The sequence below is a fragment of the Lissotriton helveticus genome, chromosome 8 (genome assembly GCF_964261635.1).
Source record: "Lissotriton helveticus chromosome 8, aLisHel1.1, whole genome shotgun sequence".
Classification (NCBI taxonomy): Eukaryota; Metazoa; Chordata; class Amphibia; order Caudata; family Salamandridae; genus Lissotriton; species Lissotriton helveticus.
Genome location: NC_136069.1, coordinates 1,521,237,862 through 1,521,263,877, shown reverse-complemented (window position 1 = coordinate 1,521,263,877; position 26,016 = coordinate 1,521,237,862). Strand labels below are relative to the sequence as shown.

The following is a 26,016-nucleotide window of genomic DNA, read 5'->3' as shown; positions in this document are numbered from 1 at the left end:
TGGTCACTGGTTCAAATCCCGGCGGGTGCACTCAGATGTTCATCCATCTGAGGTCAATAAAATGAGTACCATTGAGTTGGGTAACAATAAACATCTGGTATTCAGCGCCAAGATACCTCTGGGTGAACATGCGCTTTACAAATACACGTTATGTTATGTTAGCTAGCGCTGATTGTGTAACGTCTGTTACCTAATTCCAGTATTAACTTCTCCATAATCTAAGGGCCCGATTCACAGAACTAACTTAAGACAAAATCCTAAACTTACTACCATTTTGGTATTAACAGAAGGCACTTACTCATTTTGGTATTCCCAGAAGGCACTTACTAATTTCGGTATTCACAGAAGTTAAGAGTCCTAACTTTATGACTCCTAAATGCCTTCTGTGAATACCGAAAGTCTTAAAATTAGGATTTTTCTCAGTTTAGTAGTAGTAAAGTTGAGAAAAATCCTAATTTTAAGACTTTCGGTATTCACAGAAGGCATTTAGGAGTCCTAAAGTTAGGACTCCTAACTTCTGTGAATACCAAAATGAGTAAGTGCCTTCTGTGAATACCAAAATGGAAGTAAGTTTAGGATTTTGTCTTAAGTTAGTTCTGTGAATCGGGCCCAACATTTCCACAGGATTACAGAAATTAATGCAGTGACCAAAATGTGTTATTTTCACACACATCTGTTAAAACACATCCTTTTCTCATTACCCATCAAAAACAAGACCATAATATTGGTCACTGCACTAATTTGCAGATTTCATAACACAAACTCGCTTTATTTTGTTCTATGCATCAAAGCTATATGTAAACTTTAACGAGTTCACAATGCTGCTTGGATTCTTGCTCTTGAACCAAGATGAAAATATAATGGGCTTTATTTACAGGAAAGGAGCAATGGGATTTGAACCCCAAAAATACTCTCCTGTTTGTAACAACTCCCAATAAATGAGGAGGCTTTAAACAATGTCCTCCGCCATCACAAACACCCATTTGGCAGACCTAAGCCAAGAGATGGCAGTGGACGGTCTGCTCGATACACAATAACCCATAAGATGCTATTTCTGCCAGGGTCTCTTCTGTGTAAGGCCACAATTAAAAAATACCTTCATATATTGGGTGAAAACCTCCAGGGAGTCCAGGACATTTATTACAGGATACTGGAAATGTACCCTACTCTATCTCCAGGGCTTATAAACAATCCAGCGGTTCTGCCTTGCCGCCATGATGAACCAAACACCGTTGTGTTTTCTTACTTCCAACCACAATGCAGCTCAGGTCAGGCACGAATGATGCCCTTTTGGCATCAGCAAGGGTGCTTGAGTACCCGGGGGGAGGTAATCCATGGCATAACCTGGGTGCCCTGGGGATGCTGGGTGAAAAGAGTGGTTTTCAGGGATTCTACCACAACTTGGGGCTGGGAATCCCTGGGGATTTTCTGAGCAGAGGCAATGTAGAGGAGAGACAGGGGCTAGCACAAGCTACATGATGGCAAAGCTAGTGTCAAGGGCATCTATTCCACAGCCAGGCCATATAAAAATCACCAGGATGATAACACACCTGACCCTTAGATCCTATGTTTTGGCAGCTGCTGGTGGTGGTGGTAGTATTGGGGCAATATAGCCATCCGGTTGGCACTATTGACAGTTCCACCTCTGCATTGTAATTGGCAGTTGGGTGGCAAGAAGCTAGCGGAGAGAGGAGATTGCCTACCGCCAACGCAGTCTGAAATCAAGCATGTTGAGATTTTAAATGAGCTTATTCAGATTATACAGCCATCAATAAACCCACACAGGCAACAGCTGTAGCAGTAATCTTCAAATCACCTCTTCTTTCCTCAGTTATCATGAACTTCTTTCCCTCACTCCAGTGGCATCACCTAGGCTGGATGGAGGAGGTGGGTGTCTGCAGATAAAAACACTGCATAGAAAAAGAGCACAGACCTGTGCTTCTTCCCATTAAAGACATCACCTTAGCATCCCATCTGTAGCCCTGAGTAATCATGCCACTCAGCTTATCAGTGCGTCTCCCCATCAGAACATCACTTTCTCTCCTAGAGTTCTAAAGATATTGTTTGATTCTCTGAATTGTCATGCCCCTTTTGTTGATCAGACCATCTACTACCCAGGCAGGGGCCTTGCGTTGACGCACCCAATTCTACCATTTTTAATGCCATATATTAACCTGAACCTCATCCACCACAAAGAACATGCGATTTACTCCTTTTGTTTCCCATTGTTGTGCCTTTCTTGCTCAAAGCACAAGTTGCTCACTAGGAAGGGTGGCTTCTGATGGTGGCTGCTCTTGAACAGTTCCACTATACACGGCTCACATCTGCTGACATAGTTTATCAGCTTGGAGTTTAGTGTAATGGAATATTTGCTTGTATGCAAACCATTTATTAGAAAACATCATTCATAAAAAAAGGAACAAACATAAAAAGTTGAAGATACTCAAGTAAACACCTCCCAAAGCAGATTAAGATGAGTGTGGTTCACCTCTGCACATCATCTGTAAGGTAATCTCCAAAGGAAGACTTAGAGCAAAAGGAATGCATAAAGAAACAAAACCAAAGTACGGTACCTTAAAAAAAGAATGGATGGCAGCAGTAGCTTCACTACGGATCCTCAAGAGAGAGCTAAAGGCGTTTGTTCTACAACGGAAATGTGGGAATTGTCGGACATGATCCACAGAAGGCCGCTCTTTTGGTTTGAAAGGAAAAGCCTGCATTGGGGAAACACAGAAAATAATATTGAACACTTCCACTACACATGCTATCAGAGATCTCTTTCATACAAGTCATATTATAACTTATGTCATGTCATAATGAAAGACAGACCTACACCTTGATCATGGGCTGAAATTCCATGAAAAAGGAGCTGCAAACCTGTGCAGTGAACGTATTATCATGAAGATGGTTTTAAGATACTTAAAATAAAAAAATTATTTGGTAAGAGTCAATTCTTTATCTTTACTACTCTCATAACATGCAACCCTATCACACTGACAATACACAGTTTTTTTAGTATCTCTACTTCTTTAAAAGACTGTCTTTAAGGATGATTTTGTCAACCATAGTGGCATTTTTCTAACCCTTCAGACAATCCTCTCAGCCACATCTTGTCATTATGGTTGGCCGCTTGGCAAACAAGGCACGTGACCTAAATATTAAAATGGTTGAATTGGGCTTGGGAGGCTCAGGGGAATTCTGCCACTATATATGTACAGCCAATTGGCATTGGCCAAAAATGATTATGTTGCCTCTTTGGCTACACATATTTTACAGCTGGATCTGTACATAGCCCAAAGGAACAATTAAAAGACTGTGTTGTTGGCTGTGCTGACTATTTTGGGATGGGTCCTTGAGAAGAGTGCTAAGTAACAAGGAGGAAGGTCTGGGGGAATGTTACTACTTGATAGCAGAACTCCATTGTGGGTTGGATTGGATACAGGAGAGGCCTACAACTGGCAATTAATAAAATGGTACTTAGGACAAAGTAACAGTGATATGCACCACAAAGGATCAACCACAGCAACAATTCATATGGACAGATATGAGCTGTGAACAGGAGTTGAAACTAAGAGATTACGCATGGTACAATTTAAAGCACATGCACCACACAGCAACCACCAGCATTTCTGAAGGGCAACACGTCATACAGACATGTCAACATAGTTTACAGGGAACTCCAAAGTGAGGGGTGACCTACTTAAGAAGGGCATTTTTTGGCCTTTAAAGACACCAGGATGAAATTCCAGCTCATCATTTACTCCAATCTCAAAGACTGAAAAGATCAACAACATACATGGGGCACATATCCTAACGTCCCCAGAGACTAACATCCTAAACCAGGCTTCTCTGACGAGTAGCTCGTGAGCTACTGGCAGCTCCCCAACTACCTCTAAGTGGCTCTCCTGGGTGCACCACAGCCTACTAATGGGTTTGGTCTACCAAACCCATTATCAACTTCGAGCATTTCAAAACTATTAGAGAATGGTAAGAAAGACAAGTCTTGGGAACACCCTCATGCTGATCTCCATCAAACCATTCAATTATTCCTAAACTTCCACTGTGTAGAGAGACATAAAAAGAAAGCACCTCCATCTCTTACCTAGAACCCCTCTCTGGGTATGAACCCTCACCATAAACTTGAATAAAGAATCATTTATTTCAACAGAAACAGCAGAAAGAACGAATAATACATACCAAAGTGTCACAGGGGCCGATGACTCTAATCTCTCCAGCCTTCAGCTCAACACTTTGCTTTTTGTGAAGACTTTTCAGCAGTGTCCCCTTCACTTCCACTGAACTTCCGAAACTCAGATCTCTACAGCACAGGGAATATAAAAATAAACATATTTTTCTTCAAAGCTACCCCACGTATTAACTTTTCTGGGGAAAACAAGAGGGGGAAAGGCACTTCCCCACTACGCGCACACACACACACCATCAAACTTTAGTGCTTCAAATATAAGAGGATTGAAAACCTATTGTTCTCCTTTTGAAATGACCAAACAACTCTGAATGCTAATTATCCCACAAAAATATTTCAGCTGTGATTTTCCAAAATATTCACCTGGTCCAATGGATTGACAATGCAAGGTTTATTTGGACAACAACTTTAATGTCTCAGAACTATACGGATGAAGGATCCAAGTAACTGGAAACAAAGGGTACATGCGATGCAGTATTCTGGCCATGTAGCAGTCCTCCACAACCACACACCACCACCATGTTTATTTACTGGTATCCTTCAGGCGAAGGCTTTCAGATTGTCCCAGCAGTCATTGACCGCTGAAATGGCCAATTCATCTGTGACATCAGAAACACCACTATATCGCCTTTCCCTATTGGCAGGAGAGCTTCAGTGGGGGTTATCAACCAATATATGACATTACAACTCATTTAACACACATAGATTTCTGCACTAGTAGGTTCTGAAGCAAGACCATTCTCTTAATTGAAACTATTGAACTGTTCTGGTTTTGACATCTACCAGTTAATCAATGGCTTAACAAGACCAATATTTTGTCTTTAAAGAGCACATGTATCGATTTGAGGTTTGTTACCAGAACTGAGTTCTGTTACGCATTCTAGCAAACACTTGCTACAAACCTTCCTTAATTAAACAGAAAACTGATATTTCATGCAGGAATAAAGTCACCTTAGAGCAGTCTCCTTATCGTCATTGACTCTGTGGCTAATACAGTGCCACTGTTTAAAACAACTTATTTGTAAGAAACTGCTAATTAAACCCTTTTACCCACCACTATTTCCAGGGAAAGCCCCTCCTCTTTCACAAACATGTGACACGAAATCAGCAACAACCTTACTTACAGAAGCCAACACCACATTTCCGCACATTTAGAAAACGATCATGCGATAACATTTGCACAATTCTGACCTTCTGTTAATACAGAAAATAGTCCTATGCTAGTATTGCAATCTTCTAGAAGTCATGGGCTCATCAAATCTAAAGGCTCCACAGCAAATTTCCCATACATCTCCTCATCCTAACCTTGAGGATGGTCGGACAGCATGTACGCACGTATGTTCGTGCAGTCTCTCTCGCTCTCACTTTCTTGCATATATGCATCTATTCCCACACACTCTGCACTCTGTTACGCTGGTCTATGCTTCAACACAAGTCGACCATTTTGTGGATCCTCAATGCAATGGCCATCGAAGCATCCAATCAATTCTACTGATTGAGGTGATAACCCGTAAAGATAAGCAGGGTTAGCACAGTGGTCTGCAGAGCGCCACACTTCTAGATGAAAGTCTTGAAATGTGTAATTGTCACAGACCGTTCTCTGCCAGACATAAAAAATTGAATTCATGCTAGTGGAAGATGTTATATCCCAACCTGCTTGAGTATTTATAGCAGTGAGTTATGGTAAAGTGTGTCAAAAGTAGCATGTGGCTCTCCCATCGCCATAATCTGGGTTTTTAATTAGATCATCCAAACCGGACTACTACAAAGGGGAATAAAGATGAACGAGTCTTGAATTAATAAATGCTACTTCTGGATGATGGATTTGCATATTATACATTTTATATTGTATTATCATGCTTCAATTGTTCGCTTGGGCACCAAGATCACAGAGATGCATCAAACCCTTGAAGCTTCCTTTTTTCATTGCTCCCTGTCTGAAGGGCGCCTGCCAGTCACTTCTAAAAGAGTACGAGGATAGAGCTCTATCTTGGGCTCAAGACAATAAAAGAGAACTCCAATCAAGTGACTAAAATTCTGAGGCCTGTTGATATATCCTTTGCAATGTGAGGGGTGTTTAAACCTCACAGAAATCAGTATCTAGAAGGAAAGCTTGTGGTAGTCAGACCGACCAGTTCGACATGGAGAAATACTAACGAAGAAACCCCTTAACGGTTACAAACCATGTACAGAAAGAATGAACGCTTCTCTCTTAATTAGGTTTGATGATTGCATCAATAAAAGGTTTTTGGTTTCCTTCTTTGCAGTGTGAAACGGCAAAAGTGTAGACAGCCAGCGGGGTGATATTGTATTGTTGTGTTAAGTTATGTAGATTTTTAGAGTGCATATATCACCCATGAGGGTATACAGGTGCTGGAACAGATGTATAGGCCTATCCGGAGTTCCGCGAGGTACTGCTAGGAAGGAGGGGGAACTAGCTAAAGAGCCAGGTCTTTAGTTTCTTGAGGAGATTGAGAAGGAAAGGAGAGGTCCTGATGTGTTGAGGAAGGTTGTTCCAGATTTTGGCAGTGATGTAGGAGAACGAGTGGCCTCCTGTCCTGCTTCTGCGCATGTGTGAGATCTGTGCAAGGGAGTGTGGCTGAGCGCAGTTGTCTTTCTGTATTGTTGAAGCGTGGGCGGCGGTTGAGGTAGGCAGGTCTGGCTTTATGGAAAGGTTGTAAGCTTGGATCAGCAGCTTGAATTGGCAGCATATCTGGATGGGAAGCCAATGCAGACTTTGAAGAGAGGCATGATGTGGGTGCTGTGGGTAATGTTACGGAGCCTGGTGCCGGCGTTCTGGGTAGTCTGAAATCCTTGTATGAAGTGGGTTGGGATAGCAGCATTGAGTATGTTGCCGTAGTCCTGTCTGCTGGTGATGAGGGCTTGGGTGATGGGGTGTCTGGTGTTTTGGAGAAGCCATTTGAAGATCTCACGGAGCATAAATAAAATGTTGAAGCAAGAAGAAGTTACGAAGTTCACCTGTTGGGTCATTGTATGTTTGCTGTCCAGTATAACTCAGAGGTTTCTGTCGTGGCCTGCAGGGGTGGAGTAGGGATGGGTCCCAGTTCAGCTGGCCACCAGGAGGAGTCTCACAGAAAGCTATTATAGTGAAGATCAGAACTTCTGTTTTGTCAGTGTTGAGCTTTAGGCCGTTCTGTTTCATCCAGTTGGCCATGCTGGACGTAAAGGTGATGACATTGGTCCCGGTGGTGTTGGTGTAGTCCATGAGGGAAAGGATGAGCTGCGTGTCATCTGCATATTAGACAATGTTGATTCCGTGGAGTGTGGGTGAGCAGTGCCATGTATATGTTGAAAAGGGTAGGGATAAACAATGGTCTTTGTGGGACTCCGTAGATGAGGTTCTTTGGGTTCAGAGGTGTACATTGGGGGTTTGACTCTGAGTTCTGTCAAAGAGGAAAAAGACTATGCATCTCAGGGCCAAGGGTCTATTGGGAGATGTTGTCGGAAGCTGTGGAGAGGTCCAGTAGGATGAGTGCTGCTGTCTTCCCTCGGTCCATAATGGTCTGGAACCGGTCTCTGTTGAAGACGGTTTCTGTGCTGTGGTTGCTGCTGTCCTGGCGCTGGTGATTCTCTAGATGGTTGAAGAGTTGTCTGTTGATGGTGTTCTCTAGGATTTTGACTGGGAAGGGTAGAAGTGAGAAGGGCCAGTAGTTGCTGAGTTCTTTAGGGTCTGCTGAAGGTTTTTTCAGGAGAGCTTTGACCTCTGTGGGTTTCCAGTTTTCTAGTAAGGTTGTGCTTTGAATGGAGGAATTGATGTGGGTGGTGAGCTTCAAGCTGATCAGGGTTCCTCCTAGGTTGTAGATATGGTGGGGAGGGGGTCAGTGGTGGCCTCTGAGTGGACTGATTTTTGATCTTGGTAATATGCTCCATTGAGAGGGGGTTCCAGTCCATCAAGTGATGGTCCTCTTTAGTGGCGGTAGGTAGTTGGTCGATGAGATACCCGTTGGTGTGCTGCGTAGGTCGAAGTTATTGTATATAGATTAGATTTTGTAGTGATGAAAGTCTATTTCCAGTTGAACCAATCTTGAACAAGTGGCAATGGAGGCCCTGCAGGTTGTTGTGTTCTTAGGACACTTCCACCTGCGATGGTTCAGTATGTGGACAATCCTTCCATAAAGTTCTCAGATTTCCATCACCCACTATGTTTTGATTGTTTGGCTCCAGGTTTAATTGTGTTTGGGTAGTTAACAGAGATTTGTCCAAAATATTATCTTGGTTTAATGTGAAAACTAAGACATGCATTATCCTGCCGCCTTTTGGCCTACAAATACTTCTCGACATCCTACACAAATATTCGAAAGACAATTACTTAATTCCCAACTTAAATAAAACAAAGATTGTGTCTTTTTCTGGAAGGAAACATATTTGCAAATATTGTTGGAAGCTAGGTGCAGAAAAAGTTGAAGAGGTCGAGGAGTATATCTATCTTGGAAGGATCTTTACAAAGAACTTGCAAAATATTAAACAAATTAACCATCTAAAAATGAAATCCGAAATACATGCAGGGGCTCTTTCAAGACTGTATTCGGCCACTGGGAACAGGCATTTCTCCACGATGTTAAAAGTATACAGATCAAGGATTCCTCCCGTTTTATCCTATGCCACTGAATATATCCCAATAAAACAGTGGTCCTATATGGATTTAAAAGAAGGGAAAATACTAAAGAAAATTCTGAAGGTCTCTGAATCCACACCGGTCCAAGCAATAAGAATTTTCGATCACTAGCTCTTTCGCGACGGCCGCTGCGAATGTCATTAGGTGGGCTTACAATCTCCTCCACGCTAAAGCAAAATCACTACGATCTATGTTAAAGATCGAGACTTTTGATCGAGACGTCTCAAACCTAACATTTTTTAGAAACATGAAAGTGGTATTTCAACTGGCTAAGATCAGTATAGATCTTTTGTTAACCTGGTCTCCATCACAACTCAAACTTTTCTTAAAATGTTTTACACCCAAATTGAGTTACGATCTTGATCATCAACATTGTAGTAAATTATCGTTGTACAAATCATATGTTGAGTCATTGGAGTACAATCAGGCACAGCTCTACCTTGAGTTTTCTCTTTCACATGGCGCAAGGAGGGCAATTACACTGTTACGTTTAGGTATCCTACCTGTGTTATTAGTTACATTTAAATGGACTCCAGGTGGATCACCTTTGTGTACCCTCTGTCAGGGGGGTAATCAGACCATTGAGCACCTTCTATTCATATGCCCTAATGCTAATGTAGTAATAGCACGGTTAAGATATCTGGTCCCAATATATCGGAAATGTAGAATCTTAACCACAAAAGAAATGTTATTTTTGTGCAAACATCCCCCCAACGAATTAGTATGCTACAACTTTTACAAATTTTTAAAATTTTCTATGATTTTATACTAATGTGTAACAAATTGTGTTTATAACATTTGTGGTCCTCAGTCGAGTACCAAAACCAATAAAATCTTTTTGACTTTGCATTATCCTGCCAGGGATCCTGATTTTGTGCTATACCTATGGATGCATGTACCACAGGGCTGTGTCACTTCATTGGTGTTAATAGGGTGAATGGTTATCCAACATCCAGCAGAAGACTGATGTTATGTGGAAAATATTGTGCTACCTTGCACTGAATGGTACAAGATCTATATTGGTGTGAAGAGTGAGATAGGCAGCCGAGTTGGCAGCACACTGTCAACCATGTGGCTTTGAAGTGTTTGTAAGCCTACATTTGCTAGCAGCTCTGTCTGATGTGTTGTAATGGATTGAGGGGCAGGGGGATTAAGAGCCTATCAGAAGAAGACTGAATAATAAACATTGTTGAGGGTGTAAGTAATGAAGGGAGTTTGGTCATAGACAACTATATGGCATATCTGAACTTTGTGTGATAAGCGTGGCGATGGCAGGATAAACTTAGACGTGGGTTTGCACATATTTAAATATCAAATATTTAAGAGTGAGTCTCCAAGTTTAAAAAAAATCTTAAATCAGCATGAAGGTTTTTGGGTTCGTATACGTACCCAATTTGCAACGGAGTCTTAGCTTTACACTGAATCTCCAACTGGACTATCATTTTATGAACAGGCCGAGATGAAATAACTACCTTTGGTTCTCGCTTTAGCTATTATTTACAGTTTGTGTATATATCCCATGTAAATTATGAACAGACATTAGGTGGCCAAATATACAAAAACGTAAAAGTTACAATTCTAGCACTATCTCGTCATATCATTTATTGATGTGCTAAAACATTTTACTTTCTCAATTTACAGCAAGGTGCCACTCATTTTCCCAGCAGCCCCAAAATGTATAATCATCCATGTTGGGACAGAAAAGCCCTCTTCACGGTAAAGACGTGTACTGTTGTCTGGATCCCTAATTCAGACTTTTTTTCATAGGCTAACACCGATCATGCGTGTGTGCCATGAAATAGGCCTGTCACACGGACTGTGGTCTTGTTGGACCGGGACGGGTGGCCAAAGCGGCACCCTCTAAGTAGCGGAAGGCTACCAACTTCTTCACCGGGAGTTAAGCTGCACAAGCACAGTGGTTTGCAGCATACCATGTAGCCAGTAGTAGTGAACAGGACCTTTTTACCCTGTGTCATTGGAGTGAGGCCTACAGGATCTCACCTTTCGAAAGTTCCGCTGCAGTGTGCTTAACTCACACTTGACCAACATCAGGTAGAGGTGGAGTGCTGAACAGAACTGGAGTAGTAATTCTGCACGGTTGTACAGTACAGTGGCAGAGTAGTACATGTGGGATATGTGCATGTATGTCTGTCTGTAAGGAATTCATCTTATAATCAGGAAGGGGAAAGGATCACTTATCCTGCTTAAACCTTGGGTTTCACAAGTCGAGGAACTGGTATCTCCCAACAAATATAACTCTCATACACGTGTATTTCAGATGGTTCTTTTTCAGCGGTATATACTGGGTACCCGCTTTTTTTACACGTGCGTGCGTAATCATTGAGGTATTTTTTGTATTGTGCACCCTCCACCAGGAGGTTTTGCCTTTGGTTTAAGGCAGTAGTGATCGTGGATAGTGGGGAAGGGGTTGTGGTAGTGGTATAGTTATTAAAAATCCGGACAGCCAGACAGGAGTAGTTTTAATAAGTCTGGATTCGGACTGAGTAAAAAAGTTAGGTGCACTTTTTGAGTTTGTTAGGGGTTCAAGTGCATTTCAAAGCTAAAAAGAGGTCAACATGTTTCAGCCTTTGGTAGTCAGAGGATCTTAGGCTTTCGTCAGGACCAATAGGGGTGATTAAATAGTGAGGAAACAGACGTTGTGAAAAGAAAAAAGGTAAATTGACCTGATTCCTCGCGATTCAAGGTTTCACTGTACCTGGAAAAATAAACACACACACACAACGACAACAAATAGGGAGATGGGGTGCGGAAAAAACACATATTATGTACAATAGTACCTTTCAAATATTAAGGAACTAGAGATTGGCAATACTTTACTTCATACTCATTTCAGGCGTCAACTCTTCCTTTGTCATACTTCGGTAGGCAGGAGGGGCTAGTATTGTAATATGGTGCCCATAGTTTTATCATTGTACTCTCTCTGTGCGTGTTCTATAGTGAGAACTATTGTTTGTGGCCGTTTCGCGGTCGCATTCATACTGCAGTCATACCATGCTTACTTTCACATATCATTCGTGTTTTTGTAATTTTAAAAATGAATTGTAAACATGCTTTTTTCGTTTTATCACTTAAGTAAACAACACGAACGATAAGTTAACGATAAAATGCTTTTTTCTGGGCAAAAAAGTCCGTGAGTCTTTATTGCGGGGTGCGTTGTGCATGACGTTAATGGTGCCCAATGCGCTATATGCGCTTCTCCATTGCGTGCATACCTTGTTATTTATGAAGAAATACTTCATCGAGGATTGAGGTTGATCGAGAGAGGTTGCTAGGGGGATATTTAAGACAGTTAGTAACAGGGCGCAGATCTTACTTGCGGTTTTTAGATCTCATGCTCCGTGCGGGATGCTCCTCGCGTTACCTGAGTGCCTTCTGCTCGGTCTTGGCCGCATGTGCTGGCTCTGCCTCTAATCACTCGGAACTACAGGGAAGTGTGGTTCCGGGTTCGTTTTTACCTTGTGATGCTGGAAATGGAAAAAATACTATCCGCATTCCTTTGATTCCACGTGACTGTTTTTGTGATGGGTTAATGTGAAAAATTAAAAATTAAATTCTTCACGCCAGCTGTGAGTAATGAATAGATACCAATAAATATAAATGAAAGGAAGAAAAAATAAATATTAATTCAATCGAATATATGGATTAGTCTGGCCGATTGAATTTCGAGTGGTTGTAGAACCGGTTGCTTATGGCAATGGTATATTTATGTCGGCTGCAACAGATTCATGTATTTATAACCAAACATTTATGGCCATAGGGTTTATTTTGGTCCTTTGGTCAGTTTGGTTCTGGGGACATAGAGTGAAGGTCTATCACTCTTATGAACGGTAGGTTGTTGCCAGATGTAGCCGTATTCTGTAGATTGGTTATCCAGAGAGTTTTATAAAAAGGGGGGGCATGAGGGTGTTTCAGTTAAAAGTGAAAAGTGAAGGCACTTAGGTGGATATTTTCGGCAAATTGCCAGGAATTTATGACTGAGATCATTTTGAACGGTCACATATGTTCTCACTTGAGGTACAATGATCAGAAGGGATTGGCTGTATTTCATCTGTTAAGAGACAGCCAAGGAACAGAATCGTTAAGGCCCTGGGTGTCTGTTTTGAGCCTATGGACCCAGCGTTGTTCCTTTTCGAAAAGTATTCTAGTAGCGTTTCTATCTACTGTGTCTAGGCTTTCTAGGATTACCCAGTGCAGGTCATCGGCTGTATGTTGTTTTTCTTTGTAATGTGCTGACATCTTTGTCGTGCTTCTTTTGCAGTTCACATTACTCCTGTGTTCACAGAGTCTCTGTTTGGCTTTGCGGCAGGTCATCCCAATATATCGCATGTCACAAGGGCATGTGATCATGTATACAACATGACTGGTGTTGCAATTAGTGTGTTTTCTTAGTTTCTATGAGAAGTTTGGAAGTAGCTGTAGTTCTTTTGTTTGTTCTGTAGTTGCACACATTACGCAGGTCCCACATGGGTAGTGTCCAGTGATTGGGGGATTGTTCCATAGGCCTGGTTGTTGCTTTTTCTTTTTTGGAGGTGGTCTTGTGTGGACCAGAAGGTCTTTTATATTGCTGCTCCTCTTGTTAGCAAATCTGGGTTTGGACCAGGTCAGGGTATTTGATGTTATAATCCTCCAATTCCGGTTGATAATCTTTTTCACCTGGTTTGTTATTGGGCTATATGTTGTGACACAGGTGGTTCTGTCCTCGGTCTGTTTCGGGTGACTTTCAAGGAGAGATTCTCTCGGTTGATTTCTTGCTCGTTTAGCACAAGAATTGATAATTCTTTTGGGGTAATCTCTAGCTGTTAATTTTTCACAGAGATCATTTGCTTGCAGTTTATAGTCTTTTATAGAGCTGCAATTTCTCCTCAGTCGTAGGAACTGACTGTATGGGAGGTTTTCTCTCAAGGGGCGCCCCTTGAGAGAAAACCTCCCATACAGTCAGTTCCTACGACTGAGGAGAGAATCTCTCCTTGAAAGTCACCCGAAACAGACCGAGGACAGAACCACCTGTGTCACAACATATAGCCCAATAACAAACCAGGTGAAAAAGATTATCAACCGGAATTGGAGGATTATAACATCAAATACCCTGACCTGGTCCAAACCCAGATTTGCTAACAAGAGGAGCAGCAATATAAAAGACCTTCTGGTCCACACAAGACCACCTCCAAAAAAGAACAAGCATTTGCAATGCAATAGGTCTCGCATTAGGAAAGTTTGAGCTATTGGTATTGTAAATGATAAATATTTTATTTATGTGTTAGTTTTGAAAATAGCTAAATTAATAGCTTTGTCATTTACAATGCCAATAGTTTTAACTTTTGCAAATGTGACACCTATAGTCTTACTCGATTGTAAACCAATAACATTTATTTTTACGCAATTACATGCAAGATCACTTTTTTCTCAAAGTTTTCTTTTCTTATGGGTAATAAATAATACATGTCTGAACAAAAACTTAAAACACTAGAGTGATAAGCTATTGTTACAACTCTGACTTCTACCACGCCTGTTGACGACATCATGGCGCTTGTTAACGTAAACAGATGAAATAACCTAGCAATGCTCGTCTACGTAAACCGAGGGCACCGGAGTGCTCTCTTTCAGTAAATGTCTTACATCACAAGCCCTCTGTGTGTTCGCTTGGGTGCCGGGCCTAGCATTTCTCTTGGTAGGTGAGTAAACAGAGCGAGAGCTGAGGCACACACCTTGCTGCTAGCTCGAACCAACGCTCTGTATTTTGAGGATGAGAGAAGCTGCGCTGAAAAATTCAGCCACGCGCTTTTTAGCTGATTAATTTACACTTACCGACCTGTGGAAACATAAGCGTGTTTTCAGAAAAACAAACCGTGATGCTATGTGTGTGCGTGCACGCGTTTGTGTTCTTCTTCTGTGTCTGCTACTATACAAGAGAAAGTACTTTGGACGTCTGGATGTGTCCGGTTTCTCGGGGAAGAGGGGGAGGACGAGTTAGTGGCGTCATTTAGGGCTCAGTCTGTGGCCCTGTTTAATGTTATGTTGTGGAAGTCTGAGTCAGCGCTATCGGTCCAGCTACTTGACAGGACTGGTACTTTTATCCTGACTGTATTTGTGCACAAGAGGTAACATCGTGACGAGGATTTGCAACGACAGCACAGTCCTTGTACTAAATGCGTTAAAAAAGTATTTGTTAGGGTACGGACAGGGATGGTTTTTAATCGGTGCTTTCAGTGGGATTAACAGGGAGGCGGCTCTGAAAGGGCGGTCGTCTGAAAAGCGTAGTTTGGATGCCTTTGCAAGAGGTAACCTTTGTAATGAAGTGCGTACCTTAAACCGTGCCCTAAAATACTGAGCTTGGTACAGCATGTCACGTGACCAGTATTTGGGTGCTTCTCTGAGTTTTCTGCTACTGCATCCAGAGGAGAGTCAACAGAGGATCGCTGTATTACTGTGCTAGGACTCAGCCTCTGGTTCGCAGGGCATGTATGCTTCTTGCCCGAAGTTCGGCGCCGATGTTGGTGCTTCAGTAAGCATGCAGCTTGTGCGAGAGCTCTGAGTATTAGTAGGACGGGTAGTGGCACCCAGGATGCCGGAGTCGGCGCTGAGAGTATGACGGGTCAAGTTAAAAAAGCACGCCATGGCCAGCAGCTGCAACGCTGGTGAGCCTATGAGGCAGTGGCGACTGTCCCTGAGTAGCGCGGAAGCGTCGGACCCGGGTAGAGAGTGGTGGAGCAAGGCGTCGGGTGGAGGCAGGTAGCTGGCAGATGTGCCAGCGGCAGCAGTGCACAATCTTCCTCTGAGAATCCGAGTAGCAAAGAAAAACCTACAGTAGGGTGTGCTCCGACTCCTCTGTGCACGTCAACAGGGTGGTTGCTACCTCATGGGGACGTGCTGGTATCCGGGACGCTGTCTCCTCCCTGCGCTTAGCAATGCCTCATAGGAACGCTGTAAGGAAATAATATAAAAGAAAGTGCAGAGATCTACTCGTGAAAAAGCTGCAGTAAAAGTTGTGTGTCATCTGTCTTGTCGTGTAACGAACTTATCAAAGGACATTATGAAATGCAGAAATTAAAACGCTGAGCCTTGGACCACGGAAATAATCGCACGTTGTTTCCTGCGCTTGTAAAGCCTCTGAATCAAATAAAGAACTAGTTGCCATCGCAAAAGTGAAAGCGTGACAGAGCGCGAGAGGAGACGGGCGCGTTCACAGCCCATGTCTCCTAAAGCGCTCGGTCACAGCCATTGTCTGCAATGGGTTTGGAGCTCCCGCACCTCTCCTGTCTTTACTTTGCGAGCTACCCGCGGAGTTCCACCCTTACGCTGTGCGACACCGGAGAGGAGGGACAGATGAGAAACGAGAAGAAAAAAAGAAATAATACCGTCAGCGAGACGCCAGCGGCCAGTCGCGTGCACATCTCCTGTTGTTGTAGTGATCGGAAGAGTGCCGCCACGCTGCCCGCGGCAACCCGGAAGCTCTTGGCCGGCCGGCCAATCCGCTCGCGGCCGCCCGGAAGTCCCGCCTCCTGATGTCCGTGAGGCGGCCTGCCGGCGCATGGAGCGCCCTGCCGGTCCTGGGTAGCCCGGGTCCCCAGGAGGGGGCCGGGGAGAAGGAGGAGTGTGGCGCCTGTTGCGGGGCTCCTCTGACCTGAGGGAGCCCCGATTGAGAAGATGAGACGCGCCGTGAGGAGCCCCGCCGGAAGAGCGCAGTCGGTGAGTGGGGCCCAGGGCTGATGTAAAGTCTGTGCGTGCCTGAAGAGGGGAGAGGGGGGGTGCGCGCGCTTGTATGTGCCTGCGTGTGTTGTGCCTGTCTGCGTGTGTGTGCGCGCGCGTGTGCCTGTGCGTGCAGGGGATGGGGCCTGCCTGTGTGCGCGCCGTGTTTGCATGCAAGCCCTGCGGTCTGCGCAAGCGCGCTCGCTCCCGCGGTGAAATCCGGCACTGAAAACGCTCGTAACACTTTGGTGTCCACTCTCCTAAAAACGGATCACATTAGTTGTCGAGCTGACAGCATTCATGCTTCGCATGAATGCTAACGTCAGCTCGACCTAAAAAGCAACAACCAGGCCTATGGAACAATCCCCCAATCACTGGACACTACCCATGTGGGACCTGCGTAATGTGTGCAACTACAGAACAAACAAAAGAACTACAGCTACTTCCAAACTTCTCATGGAAACTAAGAAAACACACTAATTGCAACACCAGTCATGTTGTATACATGATCACATGCCCTTGTGACATGCGATATATTGGGATGACCTGCCGCAAAGCCAAACAGAGACTCTGTGAACACAGGAGTAATGTGAACTGCAAAAGAAGCACGACAAAGATGTCAGCACATTACAAAGAAAAACAACATACAGCCGATGACCTGCACTGGGTAATCCTAGAAAGCCTAGACACAGTAGATAGAAACGCTACTAGAATATTTTTCGAAAAGGAACAACGCTGGGTCCATAGGCTCAAAACAGACACCCAGGGCCTTAACGATTCTGTTCCTTGGCTGTCTCTTAACAGATGAAATACAGCCAATCCCTTCTGATCATTGTACCTCAAGTGAGAACATATGTGACCGTTCAAAACGATCTCAGTCATAAATTCCTGGCAATTTGCCGAAAATATCCACCTAAGTGCCTTCACTTTTCACTTTTAACTGAAACACCCTCATGCCCCCCCCTTTTTATAAAACTCTCTGGATAACCAATCTACAGAATACGGCTACATCTGGCAACAACCTACCGTTCATAAGAGTGATAGACCTTCACTCTATGTCCCCAGAACCAAACTGACCAAAGGACCAAAATAAACCCTATGGCCATAAATGTTTGGTTATAAATACATGAATCTGTTGCAGCCGACATAAATATACCATTGCCATAAGCAACCGGTTCTACAACCACTCGAAATTCAATCGGCCAGACTAATCCATATATTCGATTGAATTAATATTTATTTTTTCTTCCTTTCATTTATATTTATTGGTATCTATTCATTACTCACAGCTGGCGTGAAGAATTTAATTTTTAATTTTTCACATTAACCCATCACAAAAACAGTCACGTGGAATCAAAGGAATGCGGATAGTATTTTTTCCATTTCCAGCATCACAAGGTAAAAACGAACCCGGAACCACACTTCCCTGTAGTTCCGAGTGATTAGAGGCAGAGCCAGCACATGCGGCCAAGACCGAGCAGAAGGCACTCAGGTAACGCGAGGAGCATCCCGCACGGAGCATGAGATCTAAAAACCGCAAGTAAGATCTGCGCCCTGTAACTAACTGTCTTAAATATCCCCCTAGCAACCTCTCTCGATCAACCTCAATCCTCGATGAAGTATTTCTTCATAAATAACAAGGTATGCACGCAATGGAGAAGCGCATATAGCGCATTGGGCACCATTAACGTCATGCACAACGCACCCCGCAATAACGACTCACGGACTTTTTTGCCCAGAAAAAAGCATTTTATCGTTAAGTAAACAACACGAACGATAAGTTAAGTGATAAAACGAAAAAAACATGTTTACAATTCATTTTTAAAATTACAAAAACACGAATGATATGTGAAAGTAAGCATGGTATGACTGCAGTATGAATGCGACCGCGAAACGGCCACAAACAATAGTTCTCACTATAGAACACGCACAGAGAGAGTACAATGATAAAACTATGGGCACCATATTACAATACTAGCCCCTCCTGCCTACCGAAGTATGACAAAGGAAGAGTTGACGCCTGAAATGAGTATGAAGTAAAGTATTGCCAATCTCTAGTTCCTTAATATTTGAAAGGTACTATTGTACATAATATGTGTTTTTTCCGCACCCCATCTCCCTATTTGTTGTCGTTGTGTGTGTGTGTTTATTTTTCCAGGTACAGTGAAACCTTGAATCGCGAGGAATCAGGTCAATTTACCTTTTTTCTTTTCACAACGTCTGTTTCCTCACTATTTAATCACCCCTATTGGTCCTGACGAAAGCCTAAGATCCTCTGACTACCAAAGGCTGAAACATGTTGACCTCTTTTTAGCTTTGAAATGCACTTGAACCCCTAACAAACTCAAAAAGTGCACCTAACTTTTTTACTCAGTCCGAATCCAGACTTATTAAAACTACTCCTGTCTGGCTGTCCGGATTTTTAATAACTATACCACTACCACAACCCCTTCCCCACTATCCACGATCACTACTGCCTTAAACCAAAGGCAAAACCTCCTGGTGGAGGGTGCACAATACAAAAAATAACTCAATGATTACGCACGCACGTGTAAAAAAAGCGGGTACCCAGTATATACCGCTGAAAAAGAACCATCTGAAATACACGTGTATGAGAGTTATATTTGTTGGGAGATACCAGTTCCTCGACTTGTGAAACCCAAGGTTTAAGCAGGACAAGTGATCCTTTCCCCTTCCTGATTATAAGAGTTACCGTATGGAGACTGAAAGGATCTTCCCTCTACCTCCCTATCCTTTGATCATGTAAGGAATACATGACATGACAGATGTAGTGCTGTGCAGTGCATGCGCAATGAAAGCATGTGTTGGTTGTATGTGTGCTTGCTTCACGCACGTGGAGCAAGCACACATACAACGAACACATGCTTACAATACATGAAGGGTTAAGTGTTGTGCAGCGCACATGGTGAGTGAGTGTATGTGCTGACAGTGTGTGTGCTGTAAATAACACACCCTGGTTAAATGAACAAACACATCAGTGCTGAACAGTGTGAGCAGACTGAGTGTGTGTACTGAATGCATGTGTACATGCAAGGGTAAAAAGCATAGAGCTATTAGTGCCGAACAGTAAGTGTGTTGTGAATTCACACTAGGTCAGTGTGCCTGCAATGGTACATTATATGGAGGATCAAGGGTTTTGTTTTGGGAAGCCCCGGTCTGCCTGGTGAAGGACCCTAAATCACATATGGACTATAAGAAGGGGAGATAGAGTCCCCAAAAATGAGTTATCTGCCAAGCAGTCAGACAGGCTGTTTGAGCAGTACGAAACTCTTCAAGACTTCTGCTTGTGACCAGGATTAAGGCCCAAGGCCTGCATGCCTCCTCGCTGAGAGAAGGGACATCACCTAGAGGGGAACATCCTTTACAACACAACTTTTACAACGCACTACCATTACGATGCAACTTTTACAACGCAAGTTATTACAACGCATTGCGCTGGGGGGGGGGGCGCTCTAGGATAGGGAATAGTTCAATTACTATCCAACACCTTCTCTACTATCCACGGGGACTGGAGTTGGAATAGTAAATTAAACTATTCACTATCCAGCGCCCCCCCAACGCAAGTCGTTGTAACGACTTGCGCTGTAAAACCTGCGTCGTAATGGCATGCGTTGTAAAAGCATGCGTTGAAACGTCATACATCCTCACCTAGGGCACAGAGATCACCTGCCCTGGAGCCTGCTTGCCAAGATCAGTGTGCCCTGTAAAGGAAAAAAAGAGTGTTGGAGGGAGCGAGGTCCAGTGGGGAACCCTGCATGAGAATTCCTCTATTCCCGAGCGAGGTGTGAGGCTGTGCATTGATCGGGCCTTTGCGGTGTGCAGTATCAGCTCTGTGACCTTTGTATGCTGGTTCTGAGCCATACCGGAGGCCCTGGGCTGGAAGCACCAGGCAGCACCGCGGTAACCTTGTATGCCAGAGGGGGTCACCAGTGAAAAGATTTTGGGCCAGGAACGTGGGACTTGTGACTGCCAATACCAGCAATCCTATATGCCAGGAGGAGCCACCTTAGTGCTGCGATCGCATCAGGAGAGTCTGCGCCTGGATCGAGATTACTGGGGCAACACCATATGCCAGGAGGGTTGCCAGTATCACTTTGGGCTAAGGTTCGGGTTGTCACCCGGTCTGGAGGAAGACAGCTGTGACCAGCAGATCGAGCCACATGCTGTTATTGGGTCAGGACAAAGTCCCTGAGGTTCACCAAAGTCACACCAGCATCTCATCCCACACACTCCTAGAAAGGGAGAAAAGCAATTTACCTTTTGTGTCTGCGGAGCAGGAGCAGCTCGGATCACTGGACCCGAGGAGAGGGTACTCACTGCACCTCTGGACGTTGCAATACTGCCGGGGCGGTGAAGAATGGATGGAACTTGCGGCTAATGGCGCTGCAGCACCATAGACACTTTGGACCAAGTCCTAAGGAGTCAAAGGGCAAACTCTTGAGTATGGCAAATACTTTGCATTCCCTGGATGAGGCCACCATTGAATGGGGAAATAACCTCAAAAACTTTACACAAAGGAGGATGGGACAGGGATTTGCCTGATAAATGCTAGAGTCCCGACCTCAAGGGGGGGCTAGGTTATTGCTAATGTCGTATACCTTTGCATGTGTAGAGTTAGAAATAAAAATACATCTTTTTTCTATAGAAGCAAGTGTTGGACTGGACGTTGATTTATTACTTGTACGGTTAGCACTTTGAGTTATGAGTCGTGTTCACAAATCTGTATCTACATCCCTCCAAGGAGGTCTTAAATGCCCAACCACAGCTACCACTGAGAGTCAACTGCAGTAGGGGTATTTGGCCCAGTTGCTAAGGATCCTCAGGATTGGGCCCCGGGACATTAGGAGTAAAAGGCCTCAAACACCATGGTTGGGCCCAGTAGTCCCTGCGAGCCCCGGGGCCCTCTAAATGGGGTTCTGAAAATCCACTTCTAGACCGATTGCAGCAAAGTGTCAGTTCTCTGGCTATTCACCTACTCCAGGAGTTCACGCGAGAATCTTTGTTTTACTACCTCAGGCAATGTAAATAAATATATTAAAATAAATAAGAAAACATAAAAAGATAACCTGCTTTCCATGTTAGGATCAGCAACGATCTGTAGGCTTTGCAGCGATGTGCCATCATTTATGTGTAGAAACAGAACTTCCTTTTGCGCACGAACAGATCGAACCCAGCCCTGGAGGAGAAAGTAGAAGATCTTTATTAAACTATTGCATTTCATGATTCTAGTCCCAATTTATTCTGTAACGTAATGCAGCAGTATTCTTACTTTAACAGACAGCAGGTGTTGTATTAGCTAATGATGAAGAGAATAAAAAAGCATATCCCAGCAGATAATTTACAGAAGGATCTACACTGGAAAAGCCATTGAATGCTAGAGGCAGTGTTTTGCAAGTTTTGAGATGCATTGCATCTGCCACACGCATACTGTTCATCATAGTCGTCCCTGTGGACATAGTACTGCCTTTTCAGGTGACTTTGAAACAGCCTGGCCATGAAGAAGGAGAAGAATGCAGAACCTCAAAGCCAAGTAGCTTTATTTACTTTGAAATATTTAGAGACATACATATGAAAGTGTAACATCTGTAATCTTGATCTTTCGACTGCCCTTCCAAGAGAACTCATAATATCAATGAGTAAATTATAAGAATGTTCTAGAGAGATATTAGGGCCATGATCAATTGTCAATAATGAGAGAGAGAGGGAGCAAAGGGGAAAGACGGAAAGGGGGAGAGAGAGGGAGAGGTTGGTGCTCAACCATCTTAAGTGATCTGGTTGTAGGATACCCACAAAAATCAAAAGGGCATACGTGAATGTTAATCAGATCAACGTATAAGAAGACAAAGTGTTTGCTACTTGCTAAATCCTATCACAAAAGGATGTAAGTATTCTCACAATTTCTTATGGGATTTGGGGGCACATGTAAAGCCGTTTTTAGCAGTCGCAAACAGAGATCCGGGTCGTTTGAGACCGTTAAAAAGGGTTGTAGCATTTACCGACCCTATTTTGCGAGCTGGTAACCTGTTACTAACTCGCAAAATAGAGTTTGCAAGTCACTATTAGGAAGGGACGTGCCAAGGGCTATGCTGTCCCTAGCAGGCCACCATCCCTGTGTTATTACCCATTCCCAATGGGTCGCAAATTGCGACCTGCCTCATGAATATTGGGACGCCATTTGGAATCACAAAATGTGTCTGAGACACATTAGTACATTTCCTTTTGCGACTAACAAATTGAGAGTTGCTAAAATTCACAAATTGTGAGTCGCAAAAGGAAATGGTCGTACAGGTGGCCACTGGTAACATGAATGTGTGTGGAAGAATATACATGAATTGTCAGGTACGTCATTAACGCAGTTGAAACGGTCTTGATGTTCCTCAATGTAAAGGAATAGTTGGTGCAAGCTTCAATATCCAGGTTTTTAACTCCCAGATAATTTGACCAACTTTTAGCTGCCAAAACAGAACTATTTTGGAACATGATCTCATTGGGTTAATAGCGATAACTTCGACTGTCTCAGCTGAACAGACCATATTCAGTTTAAGAAGGTGTATTTATACAACAATATAACAACAAATTTCAGTTAGTACAAAACGCTGCAGAATGACCCTTGATTTGCCTAATATCCACTCAATCTTCCCTGAAACCCGTAGGCTTCACTGGTTCCCATTAAGCAGTCATTAAATTGAAAGCTCTTTGCATTGCCCATAAGGCGCTGCATAATTCTGACCCAGATTTTCTTAGACAGAGTGTTATACATTATTCCTACCTTTGTTTCCTGCATTTTCTTACACATTATTCCTACCTTTGTTTCCTGTATTTTCTTACCTCATTGTATTCCAGAATGTGTACAGTTCTGTTCTCCTCTGGAGATTCTGAGTTGAGTCAGTTGTTCCTGACCAGCTCCTTGATGAAGATGCCTAACCTGTTTCCTGTGCATTAAATCCAGCTCACCATATGACAGACTCCAGAGTATTTACTACAATTTATGGCGACGATTTGTAGCTGGTCAGAGATACTCTAGGTGATCTCCAACAGTTTGTGAGGATTTTGGTCGTCATTGGGAGAGCGCAGCGATAACGACGAACAGAAGACTTCATCAAGGATAAAAAACGAACCCTACGTGTGCAGCCCCTCTGCCCTGCCAGCGTTTGCCGAATTTTGTCATTTTCAGAGGAACCGTGAGTAAAAACTTACCTGTAGCGCGAGCGCTCTCCAACCGATAGCGTTGCTAGGCGCACTATTCTCGCGCTCTCCTCGCGAAGAACAGTAGGAAGTCCTGCGCGCGTGCGCAACCAACGTGACGCCGGCGGTGTTGCTAGGCACCGCGAATGTAGCCAAGGAAATTCTACGCGCAAGAGCGTAGTGACGCCTATGCGGTCCAAGCCTCGTTTTCAAGAATACAAGCCTCGTTGTAGCCTGGCGGCCATTTTTATAGTGCGTTTACAGTTTAAAGCGCATTTTCTTCGATTTTCACGATCGACTGTCTGAGAGAAGTGCCTTCATCAACAGCTTGAATGCAAATTATAAGAAACAAGTTATCTTATGTACATTAATTATCTAAAGCTACATTTTCTTACTATTCTAACAATTATAACAACTTTCCATTTTTCATATTGACACTCAAATTTTATTTAATAAATCAATCTAAACAATATGGCACAACAAATATTAGTTACATTACCTCCTCAATTCCTACCTGAACCAGGTACACCCCAAATACCATGGGAAGATTGGTATATTATGTTCGACAACTACCTCGAGGCACTTGATGGTCAAGAATTTTCGGCCAAGAGAAAAAAAGCCATCCTGTTGAGCACGCTAGGCAAAGAAGGGCAGAGGGTTTTCCGATATTTACCCATAGCTTTAAGAGCTAATGGACAAGACATGGATGATGAGTTCAAGGAAGCTGTAGCAAGGTTAGAAGTAAGATTCTCCAAGGAGGAGAATCTAGTCATGAACCGATATAAGTTCTACACTCAAAGACAAAAAGATTCTGAGTCCATAGATGATTTTGTGGCCCGACTCAGAGAGCTGTCTATCAAATGTAAATTCGGTATCATGAATGAGGAACTTATAAGGGACCAACTTATAGTACAGTGTTCAAATAAGAAAATCCAGGAGAGATTGTGGGCGGCAAAGAATCCCTCCCTCAAGGATGCCATAGACCTAGCAAAGGTCATTGAGGAATCAAGCAAGTGTATTAAGACACTGGATTCCCACAAAGCGAGTCCACAACAGGAAGTTTCAGTAGTTTCTGATAAGAATAATTCTACTGAATGTGAACATTGCGGGAGTGACAATGTTGCAGTAGTGAAAAACAAACCTAGATTTCCACAAAAGAAAAGCTTTGTTGCCAGCAAACTATGCAGCAGATGTGGAAGCAATACCCACTCTTCGGAAGCAAAATTCTGTTTTGCGGCAAATAAAGAATGTCTCAAATGTGGTAAAATGGGACACTTCTCAAAGATGTGCAAGACTAAATCTAAGCAAAGAGTCGCTTTGGTTGAGGACTATCTACATGAGGATGAAGCAGAAAGATTTTTAGTAGTAGATGATATTTATGTGGTTGATGATGATCCCAGGCAAAACAGACCAAAAGCTATCTTCACAATTGACTCCCACGAAGTATCATTGATGGTGGACACAGGGTCACGTCATACCATTATTCCTAAAATTACTTTTGACACCTTCTGGCAGGGAATGAAATTATATGAGAGTGACATTTCAGCTAAGGGTTTTAATGGCAAGAAGATTGATATTCTTGGGTTCTTTGAATCTGATATTTGCTTCGAGAAGAGATCCACTCGAGGGAAAGTGTACGTTTCAATTGATGGCCCACCCATTCTTGGTTGGATCCACCAATATGATTTGTATATAGTTATCAACCCTAGAGCCAAGAACCAGATCATGGTAGTAGATGATGATTCCATCGAGTCCATCCTCAGTGAATTTGGTTCAGTATTTAAAGCCGAGCTTGGTGAGTTGAGGGGCTACTCTCATCTTATCAAACTGAAGAAGAATAGTCTACCCATACAGCACCGTGTCAGGAGAATTCCCATCTCTATTCGTGAAGATGTAAAGTTATTGATTGAAGAAATGCTCCAGTCAGGAGTTATAGAACCAACAGAAGCGTCAGCCTGGGTTTCTCCTGTGGTCATCTCTAAGAAGGCTGATGGCAAGCTCAGGTTCTGTGTGGACCTTAGGGCCTTAAATAAGTGTGTTGTTGCCGACACCTTTCCCCTACCGAATATCTCAGAGATGGTGTCTACCCTTCAGGGAGCAAAGTACTTCTCAAAGCTTGACCTGAGGAGTGCCTATCATCAGGTCAAGCTTCACGAATCTTCGAAACACCTCACTGCATTTATCACTCCGGAAGGTATTTTCCAATTTACTCGCCTTCCCTTTGGTTTGATATCAGCGGCGAGTGTGTTTCAAAGATTAGTTA

At 43.3% G+C, this 26,016-nt stretch overlaps 1 protein-coding gene across 1 annotated transcript in view; it reads right to left on the bottom strand.

Moving 5' to 3' along the window:
- The window catches only part of NARS2 (asparaginyl-tRNA synthetase 2, mitochondrial), a 421,381-nt gene that overhangs the window by 355,568 nt on the left and 39,797 nt on the right, over positions 1-26,016 (bottom strand). The window contains exons 2-4 of the mRNA XM_078656242.1: positions 21,635-21,744; positions 4,198-4,318; positions 2,574-2,714 (exon numbers count right to left, since the gene is read on the bottom strand). Coding sequence (XP_078512368.1) covers positions 2,574-2,714; positions 4,198-4,318; positions 21,635-21,744 — 372 coding nt within the window. The remainder of the gene's footprint in view (positions 1-2,573; positions 2,715-4,197; positions 4,319-21,634; positions 21,745-26,016) is intronic.